The sequence below is a fragment of the Eublepharis macularius genome, chromosome 8, assembly GCF_028583425.1.
Source record: "Eublepharis macularius isolate TG4126 chromosome 8, MPM_Emac_v1.0, whole genome shotgun sequence".
NCBI lineage: Eukaryota > Metazoa > Chordata > Lepidosauria > Squamata > Eublepharidae > Eublepharis > Eublepharis macularius.
The window spans coordinates 123,542,962-123,560,365 of NC_072797.1; the positions used below are offsets into that span (position 1 = coordinate 123,542,962).

Below are 17,404 nucleotides of genomic sequence, written 5' to 3' on the forward strand. Positions count from 1 at the left end.
ACTGGTGCACACAGTGATGGTGAACTGGGGAAACTGGATTCTTGGCATGTATTCACCACATGTCCACAAGTGTCTGGAAATATGTATCTTTCCTTGATTCCTTATTGTAATTAGTGTTGCGGACACCAGTATGCAGAATCTTGCTCTGGCATTTCAAAGAGGCTTTGACAGATGTAGTTGGGGGAGATAGCTCATGTCTGCTGTAAAATCTCTTCTGCCTTATATTGGCTAGAAAACTCTGTTTAAGAAACTGGCTTAATGTGTCCGAGAGAAACCATAGTTCTGGCAGCACGCGTTTAAACAAAACAGCATGAATTATGTACTTGTGAAATCTATTTACAGAATTTTTTTTACAGTATTTTATCCGGTCTTAAAGTCAATCTGAAAACAGCAGTATCGTGGTAGTTAAAAAAAGGTCTTAGCCCCTCGTCATAACAAAGATTAAAAGATTAAAATGATGGCTTTAGATGAGACACCCAAGAAACCTAAAAGTTACTATATTTACTGTAAAAATGAATTTATGAAGTCAAAATTAAAACTGAAAATGTCTAGGTAATGGATACTGTACACATTGGTCTTCTACCCACATCCAGAGGCATGTGTTTACATATCCCTTTCTGATTTGCAGGGAGTTGAGTTTTTTAACCTTGTTTAAACTCTTGGGCTGTAAGTCCACAAGTAACCAGAAAGCCCTCTACATGTCTCCTTGAAAAGGATGAGCAAAGTGGGCTTGCAAAAGAGAATGTCCCAGCAGATTGTGCCCCAAGGGTCTGGCCAAGTGCTAGTAATGGCGTGCTTACCTTTTCATATATGTGTATGTATATAAAAAAGTACTGTGTTTATTATGTAATTGAAACTTTTTGAATGGGGAAACAGATTTGTAATGCTTGATTAAACTGTGTGTGTACATTTTTGAATACTGTTTTCTCGTTTACTAAAGGAATGGACCAATAAATATATTAAATTTCTTTACCAATTGCCGTGATGGCTCGGAGTATCATTTTACCATGTATATGATGCCTTCAGTCTTGGCGCATGCTCCAAGCATAGATCTTGGAGATTACTTTCAGAAAGCATATATTAATATGTCAGCAGAAAAGGGTAAATTCTGTGTTATTTTATGAGAGAGATTTAAACACATGTCTGAAACAGGCTATAGAAGTCAAATGAAAAATTGCTGGACTGGTTGCTTCATGCCCCATCTTTTAGGTGGGCAGATGGGCACTCAGATACCAACCAAGCTGGTTTTGCTGCATGATGTGTACTGCCTAAAACCAGACCACCCATATTCTGCCACCTTCCTTGCACATTAAAAGATGGAAGTTTCCCCACCAGCATTCTTATACCCTATTCTCTTCCCCCTATAATGCTACTTAGCAGATTGGAGGTAAAGCAAGTTTGGATATTGCACTACCCACAGGTATAAATGCTTTGTGTCATTGAACGTTGGAGTGTAGGATGGAGACAGAGAGCTATAAATACAACCAAAGGTGAGGGGAAAGTGGAAAGACTTAACTGCTGTGTACCACTAAAGGAGATCTCCCATCAGGAACATGAGGAACATGGCAAAAAAGAAATGTACAGTCAAAGGTTGAGGTACCTTTTTGTGTGTTCGTGGCTGAAGGTCACCAAGTCATTTTAAATTGGTAGGAGTTCCATAGAATATGTTCAGACTTGGATGTAGCTTCTATGCAATAATCTCACTAATATCAGGCAAACCTGAGGATCTTCATCTTGTCCATTGATGGCCATGACATCTCCTGGTTGTAGCTTCTGCTCACCAAATAGTCCAAGCATGGGTGTATATCTGACTGTTCCACCTTCAGAGGTGTTCTGTATCGGCTTTCCTCTGTTCATGTTGTAACTGAAACTCAGCCATATGAAGCTATAAGCCAATACAATGTTCCAACCTCAACTGGGACTTTGATGATAACTGATTCTATTGTAAAAAGAAGGGGGCAAGACCCTTCACATAGCAATGCCTTTTCTTTATGCCACACATCTGCTTTTTGGGTCCGAAGTCAAAAGTGGGAGAACGGGCTAAGGTCAGGATTAAACCAGAATTCGTCCTAAGCAGGGCTTTCTCAAGCAAATAAACTCCCTGTAGTATAAACATTCCTCCTGTACCATCACTTGAGAATGCTGAGAACATTGAGACTGGTTCCTAAAATCTCTCTCGATGCAACCAATCACAAGGCCAAAAATTGCTTTAAAAAAATAGCAATATATACTCTGGCCCACCCAATCTGGGAACAGGTTCTGCCCAAAATGTCTGTTTCCGAAATGAATGCATGCTTGTTGGTGCTTATTCCGTTAAAATCTCCAGTGATCCAGATGAGGTGTGTTGCTTGTATGCTACGATACTGCAAGGGGTGGGGGGGTGGGGAGAGAAATAACATAGAATGAATGAATTTGAACTTGAGAAGGAAACCGTTCAAACACCTTATTTCACATGCACACGTTCCTGTCTTGGCTTGACCAATACATAATTCTCCTAGGAAGGCAAATGTATATAAAAAGAAGTAGCAAAATAAGGAGCTGGTGGCTCAGAACCCCACAGTAAGTAATGATTAGACAGCGGGTGCCTTTGGGCACACAGCCCCCCCCCCATGGAAACCTCTGTTGTTGTCTATGAGCCAAGCTACAAGAGATGAATTACACGAGGAGGAACACGTGAAGGGAGTCGCAACGTTAGCCAGGAAGCTGAGTTATGAAAGATATGGAAGGCTTTGTCAATTCCCCCTCTCTACAGAGCCCAGGAGATTTCTGCTCAGAGGGTTTGTTAATTTCCTTTTTGCCTCCCGAAGGCTCTGTCAATTTCACCTCCCCTTCAAAGAGGCGAAGAGGAAATAAACCACCTGATCAGAGATCTCTCTGGCTCTTTAGAGAGGGGAAACTGACAAAGCCTTCTGATCTCTTTTAAAACTTAGCTTCCCAGCTAACATTGCGACTCCCTTCACGTGCTCCTCTTCATGTAATTTGTCTCTTGTAGCTTAGCTCTATTTTAAAATGAACACCTTAAGTGGTACCAGAGGCAGACTTGTAAATAGCCACTTGCCTGGTTATACTAAACACATTGTTTCCAGGTAGGTATAGAGGCAGTCAAGTGGGATAGTAACAAATGTTGCAAGTTAGGACAATTTGTGGACTTTAAGGTCTCTGGAGCCACCAAACAGTCTTCAAGGACAGTCCCAATAATGATCTGGGGACAGTGGGAGTGCTAGCAGCCTGAACTATACTTAACAGCTATTTTACAGACTCTACACAGATATCAGCAGAGGCATCCATAGCCTTTGCTGGGCCAAGCACTGATGGACTCCATCTCTCGGAATGGGGGGTCAGGTCCATGATGTTTTCTTAAGTGTACTATGGTATGAAGGACTGAGGATGGCTTAATCCTGCTATCTGGGGAGATCACACCTTAGAGGGATAACAACATTCCTTCTTGTCAGTGTTTGGAAATAATTCTAGACGTTTTGGGTTACAAAAGAGTAGTTTTAAGGGTTTGTCGGTGAGTACATGTACACAAGTTCGTGTGCAGACACGGCTAAGAGACAATTACAGTTTTCATTTTGAGTAACAGTGGCCTGATATGCATACAACCATATGTAGGGCAGTATGTAGAGGTGGACAGGGAGTGAGCACTTGGACTCTACATGTGAATAAACAAGGTGGCTTACCATGTTATAGCGAAACTAAGGTGACAGTGCCAAGTCCACAGACCCTGTGTGTGTGTGTGTGTGTGTGTGTGTGTGTGTGTGTGTGTGTGTGTGAGAGAGAGAGAGAGAGAGAGAGAGAGATCTGACCCCATGATCAGGAACATTTCCAAATCTAGTAATCAGACAGATGGAACCTATGCAGTACATCTTATCTGCATGTATGTGCCCTGCCCCTGTTTGGGCAAATGTGCCTAATACAGGATGGGAATCACTTGCGTAGTTACAGGTGGGTGACTGCCCCAGTAGTGTGTGTTGGTTCTGTCACTGGCTGATTCCGCACACGTTGGATAATGCACTTTCAATGCACTTTATCAATTGTTTGAGGTGGACTTTTTGTTCCGCACACAAAAAAATCCGTTCCAAATGATCTATAAAGAGGATTGGAAGTGCATTATCCAACGTGTGCGGAATCACTGTATGTGTATGTCACATGCATAGGACTAGAATCTCAGAGTAATGGTTCCTCTTACTTACCTAATAGGAATGAGGCTTAAGCAACTTACGCCGAATGACAAGAGGAAGCAGAAACCCCCGAACCAGTCCAACGTGCTTTGGTAGATTTTATTATAGACTGTTGATGTCACAACCCCTGTAACTACCAGTGACAACTGCAGCAGAACAAACACTTTCCCTGGAAACAAGAATGGAAGCAAAAATACAATAAAGAGAATTTAGAATTACTTTCAACAACTAACCCCTTGTTGCCTTAATCTCATTTTTATATGGCCAGAGTTGCATTAAGAGACCAAAAGCTAGTTGAAAGTAAGTGAGCCTCTAGAGAATTAGGAGGCCTCTTTCTTCAGCCTTGATTTGACTAGTGATCATATAAATATTTGCAGTTGTATTGCCTCAGTTACAGAGCCAGGTGGAGTCCTGGATTTACTGCAGCCGAAAATAGTTGGGCATATCTAAATCACCCAACAACCTTGCACAATTGGCACTGAAGCAATTTCTTCTACAAGTTTGGCTATTAGTCATTCTGTAAACAAGATCTTGGTGCAGACACTGAAACCCATATATCTCATTACTATAATTAGCACAATTAACAAAACAGTTTTGGAAAACCCTGTCTTGCAATCTTGTTTCATTTCATCTGGCAAGTCTACCTATAACTATTTTGATCTAGGCAAGCAACTATCACAGCCTCTGAACTAAAAACTAAACTAGTTTAGAATTACATTATCCTCATTATAAAAGCAAGAGACTAATATATAACCTTTAAGACCACACTGTAATTGAATCATTTTGAAATCAGGCTACTATATGGAGTTCTCATCTCTGTGTGGATGAAGTTTTTTATCTGTCTTTTGTAAAATAATGATTTCCACTTTGGTCAACTTTTGACCGTTTACTATGGATTGATTTGTTATCAGGTGTTTTATTCTGTTACATTTTTGTGGCTTCCCTATGTAGGAGGAGGAATTGAAAAGTGGAGTAGGAATGCTTATAAAATGAATATTAATGACATGGAAATGTGCTGGAGAGCGGTGGACCAGGCCTAGGTGGTTTGCTCTTTTGAAACATCTTTACAGTAAGTCAGGAATGAAGAATTAGTTCAAAATCATCTAAACATTTTCCTGCTTTGCTTGTTGCCGCGTTTCGTTCCCTAGACTCAAAGGCTAGAAAGTAATCAGAATTGCCTTGTTCAGAATGAAACCAGTTACTCCTTTTCGCTCGCACTTTTTGCATTTAAACAAGCAAACCTTTGAAAACAGCCAATTACTTACCGTATGAGGAACCCTCTACGTGTTTGGATAACACAGATCTGATGGTCGGCATTGGAATGAGGGAAAACAGCATAACAACACGAGCTGCAATGGAAGAGAATAGATTTCGTTCATCAGCCTTCCAGTGTGTGACTGTATCTGAAAGCACAAGCTATATGCTGGAGCCCCCTGCTTCGAATGTTGACGCTGCCGGAACCTCAGGCATGCAACTCTCCATGAAGGAAGGGAGATGTAGGAATTTCAAATGGGCCAGGAACAATTCTAGGAGCAGCCCATACAGCACTGCAAGGGACACTAAACTCAGCCCTGGACAGCAGCACCGAAAAGGACCCAAATGCAATGTCACACAGGGGACAACGGACACTGCAGCCTAGAAAGCAACAAGATTTTCAGGGGAGAAGCTGTCAAGAGTCAAAGCTCCTTTCTTCAGATAATGAAGGTATTGTCTACCCTGAAAATCTTGTTGGTTTTTAAGTTGCTCGTTATGGACAGAAATAATTTCAGTTCTGCCTCTTCTGGGAACCAGCCAATGAGAGTTGGTGGAATACTGGGCCAGTGATAGTTGAGAATCTGTTAGAATTTCAATTGGAAGGCAGTTACTAAGGGGAGAAGGTTTTTGGAAGCTGCTAAGCACCCTGATCTGGATAGCCCAGGCAAGCCTGATCTTGTCAGATCTTGGAAGCTAAGCAGGGTTTGCATTGGTTAGTAATTGGATGGGAGGCCCCCAATGAAGAGCAGGGTTGCAGACGCAGGCAAACCACCTGAGTCAGTCTCTTGTCATGAAAACTCCACCAGGGGTTGTCATAAGTCAGCTATGACTTGGCGGCTCTCTCTACCACCTCCACAAGAAAGGCAGCAGAGAGGTAGCTGGCTGTTGATACTTGATACCTGACACAGTAATCCTTTCCTGTTTAATATCTATGAGTTTCAAAATCATTCACTCCCTTGTTCTATATTGTAAATAAAAGTTATTTTTGCTTCTGGTTTAACCCTGGCTGGGCTTGAAGTTGTTGGCTGAAGGGACATAAGACATACACACACATGACAAATGGGTCACGTTTTAAATAAATGCTAGCAGTAACACTAAGTTCCCTTTCCCCAATAGCCGTGGACAGTAGCAGGGTGAGGGGAAGTAGATATAGGGAACTGGCTGAAGGTCTGATGGGGCCTCTGGAAAGAGGAGAGAGAGGACCTGGTGTGGATTTGGGTCAAGACTCTCTACCTCATAACCAGGGGTTTTTTTCTGGGAAAAAGGTGGCGGAACTCTCAAGAGGGAAATGAGGGAGAAACGCATGGGATTCTTTGAAATAATATTATTTTCACGTGCTATTGCCGAGTATTTTCAAGAGGTGCCAGAACTCCGTTCCACCATGTTCCCGCTGAAAAAAAAGCCCTGCGCATAACTATAGGTTAGACAGGTTGTGTAGTGTGGCTGTTAACTGCCTGGGAAGCCCCAAACCTACATAGGACTTGTTTTCGCACCCTTTCCCTTTCAACCGTGCACATTTAGCATTCTCTATGCCATCTTTCACTAAGGCCCATTGGCACTGCCCGAAAAGGGGGGGTGGAAGGGCAAAATAGATTGACAGGCAAATTCTCACATATGAATCCCTTTTAAAAAGAAATATCAATGTTTGACAGAACCTGCTTTATCGCCTTTTTAAAAAAAAATAAGCAGTCTTTCTCCCTGATGCTGCATTCTGGAAACAGAAATCCTCTTTGTAAATGAAGATTAGAATGTCGTTTGCAACTTGCAGTTTTGCAAGTGTTACCTGGTGCTGGTAAAGTACCTCTAAACAAGGCCTTCCTGTACAAGGAACAATAGTCCATTGACTGCAGTCCAACAGAAAGCCAAAAAAAAAAGGGGGAGGGGAATCAATGCAATTTAAACTGGCACAGGTATGAAAAGGAACTTCCTTTAAGCATTGAGCAACACTTTTTATAAGTTTAGTAATAGTTTTCTCCTGATGTAGTAGAGAATGACCGCGTAAGTTCATAGTTTGGTATTGTGGGTAGGAAACAGGTTTCGCTCAGCCGCACCCACATTTCCTCCTTTGACATCTTCCATGAGTAATAACGTGAAAGGAGGTTTTGTGCCACCACGGCCTTCTGGTTAGCCTTCTCATCATCAGGGCATAGGGTTGCCATTATCCGGGTGGGGCCTGGAGTTCTGCCGGAATAACTACTCTCCGGACTACAGATATCATTTCCCCTGGAGGAAATGGCAGCTTTGGAAGTAGGACTCCATGGAATCACATCCCCACTTTCTTCCCTCCCCTTCCCAAACTTGGTCCTCCCCAAGCTCTGCCCCCAAATCGCCAAGAATTACCCAAATCACAGCTGACAACCTGGTCAGAGCATCTCGTAAACAGTGCCATATCCCACGAGCAGTTTCTCTATGTGCCCAGAGATTTAGCCACAGACACAGAAAAAGCAAAGAATGGGTTGCAGAATTCCGTTTCCTGGGAACTTGGTGCGGTGGGGAGCAAGATTCTAGCCCTTATGGTTGTATCAAGATGTTTGGAAGGGTGTGGGCAACGCCCGGTAGATGGGCCTTGGGTGGCTCTTTCCATCTCCATGTGGCAAGCAGAAACAGAAATGATAAGCAATATCACATTGATAGATAAATACATCATGTGAATTTGCATAATGATACATGATTCACTGTGCAGTCATAAAAGAGAGTTATGCTGTTCTAAGCTTACTGACTAATTAAAGTCAATGGGCTTAGAAGGGCATAACTTGACTTAGGACGGCGGTAACAGAACCGTGGCTTGCTTTATGTTACTTGTTGGAAGACGAGGATTCAACGCTGTCCCTCTCCTCAGATTTCAGAGGGGGACAAACCAAAGAGTTAGAAAGATAGAGAGGTCAGGGCACTCTGTTTACTGTTTACTGCTCTGACTGTCCTTTGATATACAGATTGCTATTCTCAGGATTTCCTCCTCCTGATTTCCTCCCTCTCAAGCCTCCTCTTCCTGGCTTTGTTGCAAGCAACATCGCTCTCCTTCTCCTCCCTCCATCTTTGCAGCAGGGATGCAGGCCTTGCCCAGCCATCCGTGTCCATCCTTAGACTCCATCTCCTCCTTTCCTATCAGAGTATGGAGTTCTTACAATAAAGAACTCTTATTTCTTTTCTAAATATAAAGCAAGTATATGGTATTGTTATTTTCATTCCTGCACACACACCAGCCAGCAGAACCAGTTCACAACCACCTATGCTTCCTATGCCAAATGATAGACTTTGCTAACGGCCCAAACATGGAATCCTTTAATGGAATCCTTTAATTAGGTTTCTGGAGCCTACATAATGATTTATTTATCATTTCCTTGATGACAGCATGCACATTTTTGGTTTGGGGACACATGATACTAAGTGTCCCAGAGGCTTGGGAACCCTTCTGTAAGATGTCCTGAGTTTTCCAGTGGAAGATCAGGATAGAAGGGCAATACAATGAATGCCTATTGAGTGAGAAATGGAACAAACTCTGACTTACCAATGTAAAACAGGTATGTCCATTGCACAAAGGCCATGATGAAGATGCCAGCAGCAAAGGACACAATCCCGATCATGATCATTGTGGTGTCCCTTAAAAACCTGGAGAACACAAAGACGCCCAGGAAACTGGTGATAAAGATCACGTAGCCGGCAGCATAGGAATATCCAATATATTCTGGTCCCCAGCGGAGAGGCTCTTTAAGCAAAAAGAGTGGCAGCACGTCTATGGCTCCTGCCACGGATAAATCATACATGATGCCCCCCACAAACAGCATGATAATAATGAGCTTGGAAGGTGCTAGAGTACGTCGGTGCTCCGTCGTTTGGCAGACAGAATCGTCTTCGTTATCGGTCAGCTTGCTGTTGGAATGGTCCGTGTCTGCAGAAGCAGCTGGGCCAGAACCAGCAGGTTTGGGAACTTTAAGGACAAACAGACTGTAGAAAAGACAAAAAGCATATAAGGCAATACTGGAAGAAACCAGCACCGTGCCATGCTGGTAACCGAGGTGGAAAGAGACAAAGAGGTGTCCGGAGGCTATGCTCCCTAGGAAGCCCGCTATGCCATAGATGAGCTCAATAGCAAAGAGGCGCAGTGATCTCCTACTCTCTGAGGAGCTCAAAGATGCCACTGCCATGACGCTGGCCCAGTAAGTGGTGAACCCGCCACTCAGGCCATGTAAGACAGCTGCCCCGTACATCACCTCGATTGGCCACGGCAGCAGGATCAGAAGGAGTAGAAGGGTCCGAGAGAGCAAGTAGCCAAGAAGGGGTACGCAGATGGAGATCTTCCTGTCCTTCACATCTCCCAGCCTAGCCAGGCTGTACGCCGACAGCAGCGGGGTCAGGCCCTGGAGGAGGTTGTAGATGATGTAGAAGTTGGAGATGGCTTTCTGTTGTGCTCCTTCACTGGCGCTGAGGGAGGAAGAATTGGTGTGGTTGTAGTAATTCTTCACAACTAGCAGCAGCCCAGTGTCGTAGAAAGAGCTGGCAAGCTGAGCTGCGGCAACCACAGGTTCAATCCAGGTTCTAACCTCCATCATGCCAACCCCAATAGCTGGGAGTTGGGGTTTGTTCAGCCACTTATTAAGTGGCTAAAGAAGGCTGGAGTCTGGCCAGGATTTGTTTGTTTCGATCATAAAAACTAGACTTGTTGTGTTCAGCACAGAAGCGGAGGGGCGTTCAGGTCAGAGTCTTCTTTTGCCGATGCCTGCTTCGTTTGAGCAAGCGAAGTGCCAATCGCAAAGCTCTCTGTCTCCTTCTTACTCTCAGATTACTTTTCTGTGCCTAAAGGCACGCCTACAGCTTGTTGCTCTTCCTGGTTTGCCTTTTAAGAGGTCACATGGCCTGCTACTGTGTGTGTGTGTGTGTGTGTGTGGAAAGGATTTCTCAACCTCTTTTTAGGAACTGAAAGCAGTTTAGTGAGTTTTTCTTCAAGTCAGATGTGCACTAAATCAAAAGGGTTCCCCTGGAAACCCTGCATGGGATGAGGCTGTCTAGTCCAGGAATGAATGAGGTGTCAAGGAGCAGCAAAGAGCTAGCCCAAGTGTATTTTTGCAGTTTTGAGGTTGCGGTGTGTTATACAATGTTTCCCAGCTCATGCCTCCATTAGAAGAGGTCAAAGAAAGGGAGGAAAGAGCAAAACTCCAATCGCCCCTATAAGACTAACAAAATGTGTGGTGGATTGAGCTTTTGTGAGTCACAGCTCACTTCAGATACTTCGATCGGAAGAAATAAACTGTGACTCATGTAGTGATCGAGTGGAGCGCAAGTGGAGCGCAAGTGAACAGGGAGGAATACATGTGAGTCTGTTCACTTGCCGTTCAGGTGTAATTCGTCACTTCTAGCTTGGCCCTAAGCAGGGCTTTTTTTCTGGGAAAAGAGGTGGTGGAACTCAGTGGTGGAACTCAGGACTGCACAATGACGCCACTTTGGGTCAGCTGGAACAAGGGGGGAGTTTTTAAAAGTTTAAATCACCTTATGTGAAAATGGTCACAAGGCCGGTGGCCCCGCCCCTTGATCTCCAAACAGAGGGGAGTTTAGATTCCCTGCTCCAGCGGCGCGGAGGTCAATCTAAACTCCCCTCTGTCTGGAGATCAGGGGGCGGGGCCTCCAGCCTTGTGACCATTTTCAAGAGGTTCCGGAACTTTGTTCCACTGCGTTCCAGCTGAAAAAAAGCCCTGGTGAATACACATACAATCTGTGTACAGTGTACAATTGATTTTTTTATATACATAGTTCTCAAGTTACACTCAACACACGTAGAGCTTAACGTGTTGTTTAAACCTCACATTTATCAAGGTTCTTGTCTCTGGTTTCAATTGCAAATTGAACAGGCGTTAACTCTTCCTTCCAAACAGATGTGCACAGATCCGTGCAGGATGGACATGCGTTCCCTGTACCATGTGAATAGGACTTCTGTCTTCTTCCATAACGTGGTGCACTCATAAGTATTTGACAAGCCAAATCTGTAAAATCTTGCCAAGAAGTGAGTCATATTTTGTCACCTTCCAGCGATATCGCATGCAATGTATGGCAGACAGCTGGCCTTGTCGAACAATGCATCAGCGCACGCAGCATCCTTTAAACTACAAATTAACACTTGGCTGTCTGTAATGACCCAGGGATAGGGGGAAGGGCAGGCTGGAACTGTATTTGTGAGACCGTGGGTCATCTAGAGGAGGTGGTCAGCTCCAGAATGGGAAATTCCTAGAGATGCAATTTTGTAAAGGCTTTCTGGACCTATCCCCTTCTAATATGTTTTCCAGCACCCAGGTTGGTGCACTTAATTGATTCTGCTTACTGTAGTGGGAAACTGTAGCAGGAAAGTACATGAGCAGAAATCCCACCGATTCCACCTTTCCGTTTTTTTGTCTTTGGGCAGGTCACTCAGGGACTCACTGCACCTTACTTTTTACCGCAGCTTGGGTGGGGAGGTGTCTTCTGAGTGTCTGCACTGCCCAGGTACATGCAGGCCTGATTTGGAGTAAGATCATGGTACACAGGTAGAGAGGATTTAGGTCTTCACTTCTGCACAATATTTATGGGACTTGAAACAGGCCTGGGGGCAATATTTGCGCTGTATAGAGTTGCCAACTGTGTGTTGGAAAATTCCTGGAGATTTGGGGGTGGAGCCTGGGAAAGGTGAGATTTAGGGAGGGGAGGGACCTCAGCGAATATCATGTCATAGAATCGTCTTGGTAGCTCCTAGGAGGGCAGAAAGGCAGGGTATAAATTTTGTAAAATAAAATAAAATGAAATAGAGGCCACCCTCCAAAGCTGCCGTTTCCCCTGAGGGAACTGATACGTGTAGTCTGGATATCAGTCATAATTCTGGGAGCTTTCCAGTCGCCACTTGAAAGTTGGCAACCCTATAAAATTGCACCATTAGGGAATGTATAACAACAACAACAACATTCGATTTATATACCACCCTTCAGGACAACTTAACACCCACTCAGAGTGGTTTACAAAGTATGTTATTACTATCCCCACAACAAAACACCCTGTGAGGTGGGTGGGGCTGAGAGAGCTCCTAGAAGCTGTGAATGACCCAAGGTCACCCAGCTGGCTTCAAGTGGAGGAGTGGGGAATCAAACCCAGTTCTCTAGATTAAAGTCCCGTGCGCACCAAACTGGTTCTCTTATGTAATGTGTAGCTCAAGTCAGAAAAATGGTACAAATATCGCCCCTCAGACCTATTTCAAGTCTAACAATGCAATCCTATGGTGAGTTACTCTAGTCTAAGCCCATTGAAGTCAATGGAGTTAGACTGGAGTAACTCTCCATAGGATTGCACTGTAAGTGTATACTACAGTCCTAATCCGAATCAGGCTGGTATGCCTGGAAAATGCAGAGCTTTGGAATGCTTCACTCCACCAACCCAGAGATACTTGCAGAGAAAATGTCAACATGTAGCTAGGCCCATCAGAGGCACTTTACACATTGCCCTTTTCATAGGTTTTAGTTTTGTTTGACTTTTCCTTCCTTCTTTCCTCATTCAATTGCATTGCAAAGGCCTATTGTTGTGCCATTTGTTTGATAACTGCTGATTGTTGTTTTTCCTGTTTATGATGCTATCTCTATATACAGAAACCTCTTTGTGTGTACAATAGAGAAGTGATACAAAACAAAGAAATAAGTAGAAATAATACTACTTTTTAAAAAAAGCTAAAGTGAAAGCTGTTAAACTCCATGCAAGTTAAAAAAAATCTGAATATAGGAAATGACCGGTGTAATAAATCTTGGTGGTGGAGAGTGCCATCAAGTCATAGCTGACTTATGGAGACCCCGCCCCCCCGGTGGGGTTTTCAAGGCAAAAGACTAATAGAGGTGGTTTGCCATTGCCTGCCTCTGTAGCTCTGGTCTTCATTGGAGGTCTCCCATCCAAATACTAATCCAGGGTGACCGTGCCTAGATTCATGAGATCTGACAAGATCAGGCTTGCCCAGGCTATATTGGTGAGGATGTAATAAATCTTAATCAAGATTAAATAAACCATGTAAAGTCCTCATTGTTCAATATCATCAACCCAGAATGCCACAAGAGTACACAATGGCTTGATAATTGTGAACATTTTTGTTTAAAAGGTTGATGTTCAACCGGTCAAGCAAATGTGTATTTTAGGGCCAAGGTAGAAGTGACGAATTTACACTTGAATGGCAAGTGAACAGACTCACGTGTATTCCTCCCTGTTCACTTGTGCTCTACTTGATCACCCAAGGTCATTCAGTAAGCTTCCATGGCAGAGTGGGAATTCAAACGTGGTTCTCCAAGATTCTAGACCACCATCTAACCACAACATCACACTTGCTCTCTTTTGTATACCCAGCCTTTCTCCACAATGGGAAACCAGAGTGGCTAACATCATTTTCCTCTCCTCAATTTTATCCTCCCAACAACCCTGTAAGGTAGGTTAGGCTGAAAATGTCTAACTGACCCAGGCATAACTGACCCATAGCTTCTATGGCAGAGTGTTGATGCAAACCTGGGTCTCCCAGATCCTAGTCTGAAATTCTAATAACTATTCCACACTGGCTTTTGTGAGGTGGCTGCTGCTGAACATTAGCAAACAGACAGTCCTTAGTAAGTCATGAAGTTTCATAGTATCAAATTGCCTGGTGGTTGTTGGCAGGGTTGGCCCCCATGAGTTCTTTTTCAAAGTGCCAAACAGCCCTGGAAGGGACCCCCTCCACCTTTTATGGACAGAAACCAAAGCTTGAAGGCTGGCAATACTGTTGTGGTTGTCTAGGAACCCCCACAATGTCCACTGATTGAGAGAGTATAGTTACTGACTGACTGAGAGGGCATTCATTTCTTAAAGCTACAGCCACTAGTATTATTGGAGTGGGATGGAGGTTAACCCCCAATGTATTTTTCTTTAGATTTCAGGTTTTTATATAAACCTAGGGTTTGTTCAAGTTTGTAGGAAGATCTTTATTGTCTATTCTTGGCTTCAATCTTTGGATTTCAGTATCCACAGTTTGGGGCATGTTGGGAATTAGATATATCAATTTATTCAGAAATAAATGTGGATTAAATCTAGTTTTATTTTCTGTCCCTTCTATCTTAGTTCCTTGCCCAATGGATTTTTTTGTCATTCAGTTAGCTTATTTCTCTTTGCCTTACCTCTCCTAGAAACTACCCGCTCCTACTTCCATGTATTTATTGCCGTTTCAGTTTCACCCTTCCATAACAGGAAGGACCTCCCCCCCCACACTGCATAATGAATAAACGTGTCTCTGGTGGTGTGAACCACTTTTTCCAGCTGGGCTATTGCATAACTAACTTAATTTTGGTTTTGCAACTAGGTCAAAAGCCTGTGGCTGAAGAGGCCCTGCCTGTAAGCAAATCTCTGGTATCGTGATTAACTGTGGTGGCATACCAGAAGGATGAGTGGAAGGCATGCAGAGAAGGGAATGGCTTTTAGATAAGCTCTGTCAAGCAATTAATTTACTTATTAAGTTCATTTATACTCTGCCTTTCTCCCCAATGGGAGAAATATTTAATTTGACGGTCACCATGTGAGCTTCCATGGCAGTGTATGGATTCGAACCTGGGTCTCCCAGTTTCTAGTCTGACACTCTAATCTCTATACCGCACTGGCTCTTCATTTCGTAGAAAAAGAGCTGCAGGAACTCATTAGCATAACTCATTAGCATAGCTTATTAGCATATGCCACGCCCCTTGACATCACCAGAAGTGTGTCATTAGTATAATTGATTTGATCGGGCCCGAAATGCCCGGGGTTTGGTTGCTGACAGACGGGGGAGTGTTCCCCCACCTGGCAGTGGCCTGATCAGGGCCATTTTGGCCCCAATCCAGGCCAAAATGGGCCCAAAATGGCCCCCGACCTCAGCCATTTCAGCCACGATCCCGGTGGAAATGGGCCCAAAATGGCAGGAAATGGCTATTTTGGGCCCTTTTGGGCCTGGATCGGGGCCGAAACAGCCGGGATTGGGTAGGTGCCAGGCAGGGGAGGGAAGGGTTCCCCTGCCCAAAATGGCCAAAAGTCAGGTGGGCGGGGCAACCTGACAGTGACCTTTTGGTGGAATTGCCATTCCCCCTCCAAATAAGCCCTGTAGTTTCCAATATAAGGAGCAGGGAGGGCAGATTAGGAGGAAGATTGCAGCCTGTTGTTGCATTTAAGCTGTGGTTTTGTTTGCTCTTCTTCTTGCCAAGAATAAAGTTTGTGTATTGCTGGGGCTTGATCATAAGGGCTTATAGCTCAATGGCCTTGAACAACTGGCCATTGGATCCAGGATCAGCCCCCAAATGTTTGGTTATTATATTTACATTGTATTGTAGTTTGATTATATTTTTAAGCTTCTTTGAGTACCCTCAGGGAGAAAAGTGGAGAATAAATGTTCTCGGTAAAAAAGAAAAAGTGGGGGACCCACAAGGACTTGGGGGGCATCTTATGTTCCCCTCCTGCGCCATGTCCTCTTTCCCTTTCCTGCTCCCCATAGCCTCTCCCCCTTTCCTGCTTCCTTTTCTTCTCCCCTCCTGCCTTTGTCTGTCCCCCTGCTTTTAACTTTCCCTTTTCCACCCCAGGTAGCCTCTCCTCTATGGCCCAGCTGTGTGGTGGGGAACCTGCAAGGAGTTTCTGGGGTACTTCACTTTACCTTGTATCCCCTTTTATTTCCTCTTTCCCTCCTCCTGGCAGCCCCCATATGCTCACCTTTCCCTACGGCCTTCTCTCCTTCAAACCCACTAAACAACTTATCTTTCACCTGTCCCCCATCTTCATCTATATTTATTAAATTGCTTCATTTATATACTGCCTTTCTCCACAGTGGGGACCCAAAGCAACTTACATCATTCTCCTTGCTTCCATATTATCCTCACAACAGCCCTGAGAGGTAGGTTAGGCTGAGAGTATGTGACTAGATCAAAGTCATCCAGTGAACTTCCACAGCAGAGTTGTGATTCCAGCCTGGATCTCTCACATCCTACTCTGAAACTGTAACCTGTACACTACACTGGCTTTGGGGGAGGGGGGTGGGGGTTGTTGAACAGTACCAAGCAGTTGGGCTTGGGTGAGTCATGCAAGTCATGTGGTATCAAGTCATGTGGTGGTTGTTTCTGGGCCTGGCCCCCATGAGTGCTCCCTAAAAGCCCAAAACAGCTCTAGAAACAGCTCTGCCCTCTCCCCCTGCCTTTCTCTGACAGAAACCAATCCTGAAATACTGACCTAACTGTTATTTGGTTGCCAAGCAACAGCCACGGAGGGCATCTGGTTAAAGCTACAAGAACTCCTCTAATCATTTGGGTTTTTAAATCCCCAATGCATTTTTTTTAGATTTCAGATTTTTCTGCAAACCTGGAGCATTCTTCAGGAGTGTAGGAAGATCTGTCTTTTCCACTCATGGCTCCAGTCTTCAGATTTAAGAATCCATAGATCAAGGCCACTCTTATATTAGTATATAAGATTTCCTGTGTAAGCCTGATCTCATCAAATCTTAGAAGCTAAGCAGGGTTGGCCCTGGTTAGTACTTCGATGGATAATAGATAGGCAAGTCTTCAGTGCTCCCGTGCTCCCCACTGCACCAGAAAAAGGTGATTTTTAATGAATCTGGCTTCAGCACAACCCACAGCTGTCCTGTCATGCTATGCAGGAGCTCATGTGTGCTCTCCCTCCCCCGTGCCTTCCCCCCAACCAGCCAGGTGAGAGGGCTGGGGGGCAATAAGTAGAGACAAGGTGGTGGTGGCAAGGCTGATGGGAGACCACCAAGGAAGTCCATGGTTGCTGCACTGAGGCAGACAATGGCAAACTACCTCTAAACATCTCTTACCTTGAAAACCCTATGGGGTCACCATAAGTCAGCTGCAACTTAACGGGCACCTTCCACCCACGCACATTTACAACACTACCATTCTCAAAAAGCCAGTGTGGTATAGTGGCAAGGATTAGAATCTGAGAGACCCAGATTCAAATCCTTGCTCTGCTCATTGAGCAATAGG

At 44.2% G+C, this 17,404-nt stretch overlaps 1 protein-coding gene across 1 annotated transcript; it reads right to left on the reverse strand.

Annotated features, from left to right (window-relative positions):
- Nucleotides 1-315: 315 nt before the first annotated feature.
- SLC46A2 (solute carrier family 46 member 2) lies at nt 316-10,183 on the reverse strand. The gene is made up of 4 exons (XM_054987314.1): nt 8,944-10,183; nt 5,447-5,530; nt 4,194-4,350; nt 316-2,363 (listed from the first exon to the last, which is right to left on the reverse strand). Exons 1-4 carry the CDS (start codon nt 9,983-9,985, stop codon nt 2,306-2,308), a joined length of 1,341 nt encoding a protein of 446 aa, XP_054843289.1. The 5' UTR covers nt 9,986-10,183; the 3' UTR covers nt 316-2,305.
- Between the last annotated feature and the right edge of the window lie 7,221 nt (nt 10,184-17,404).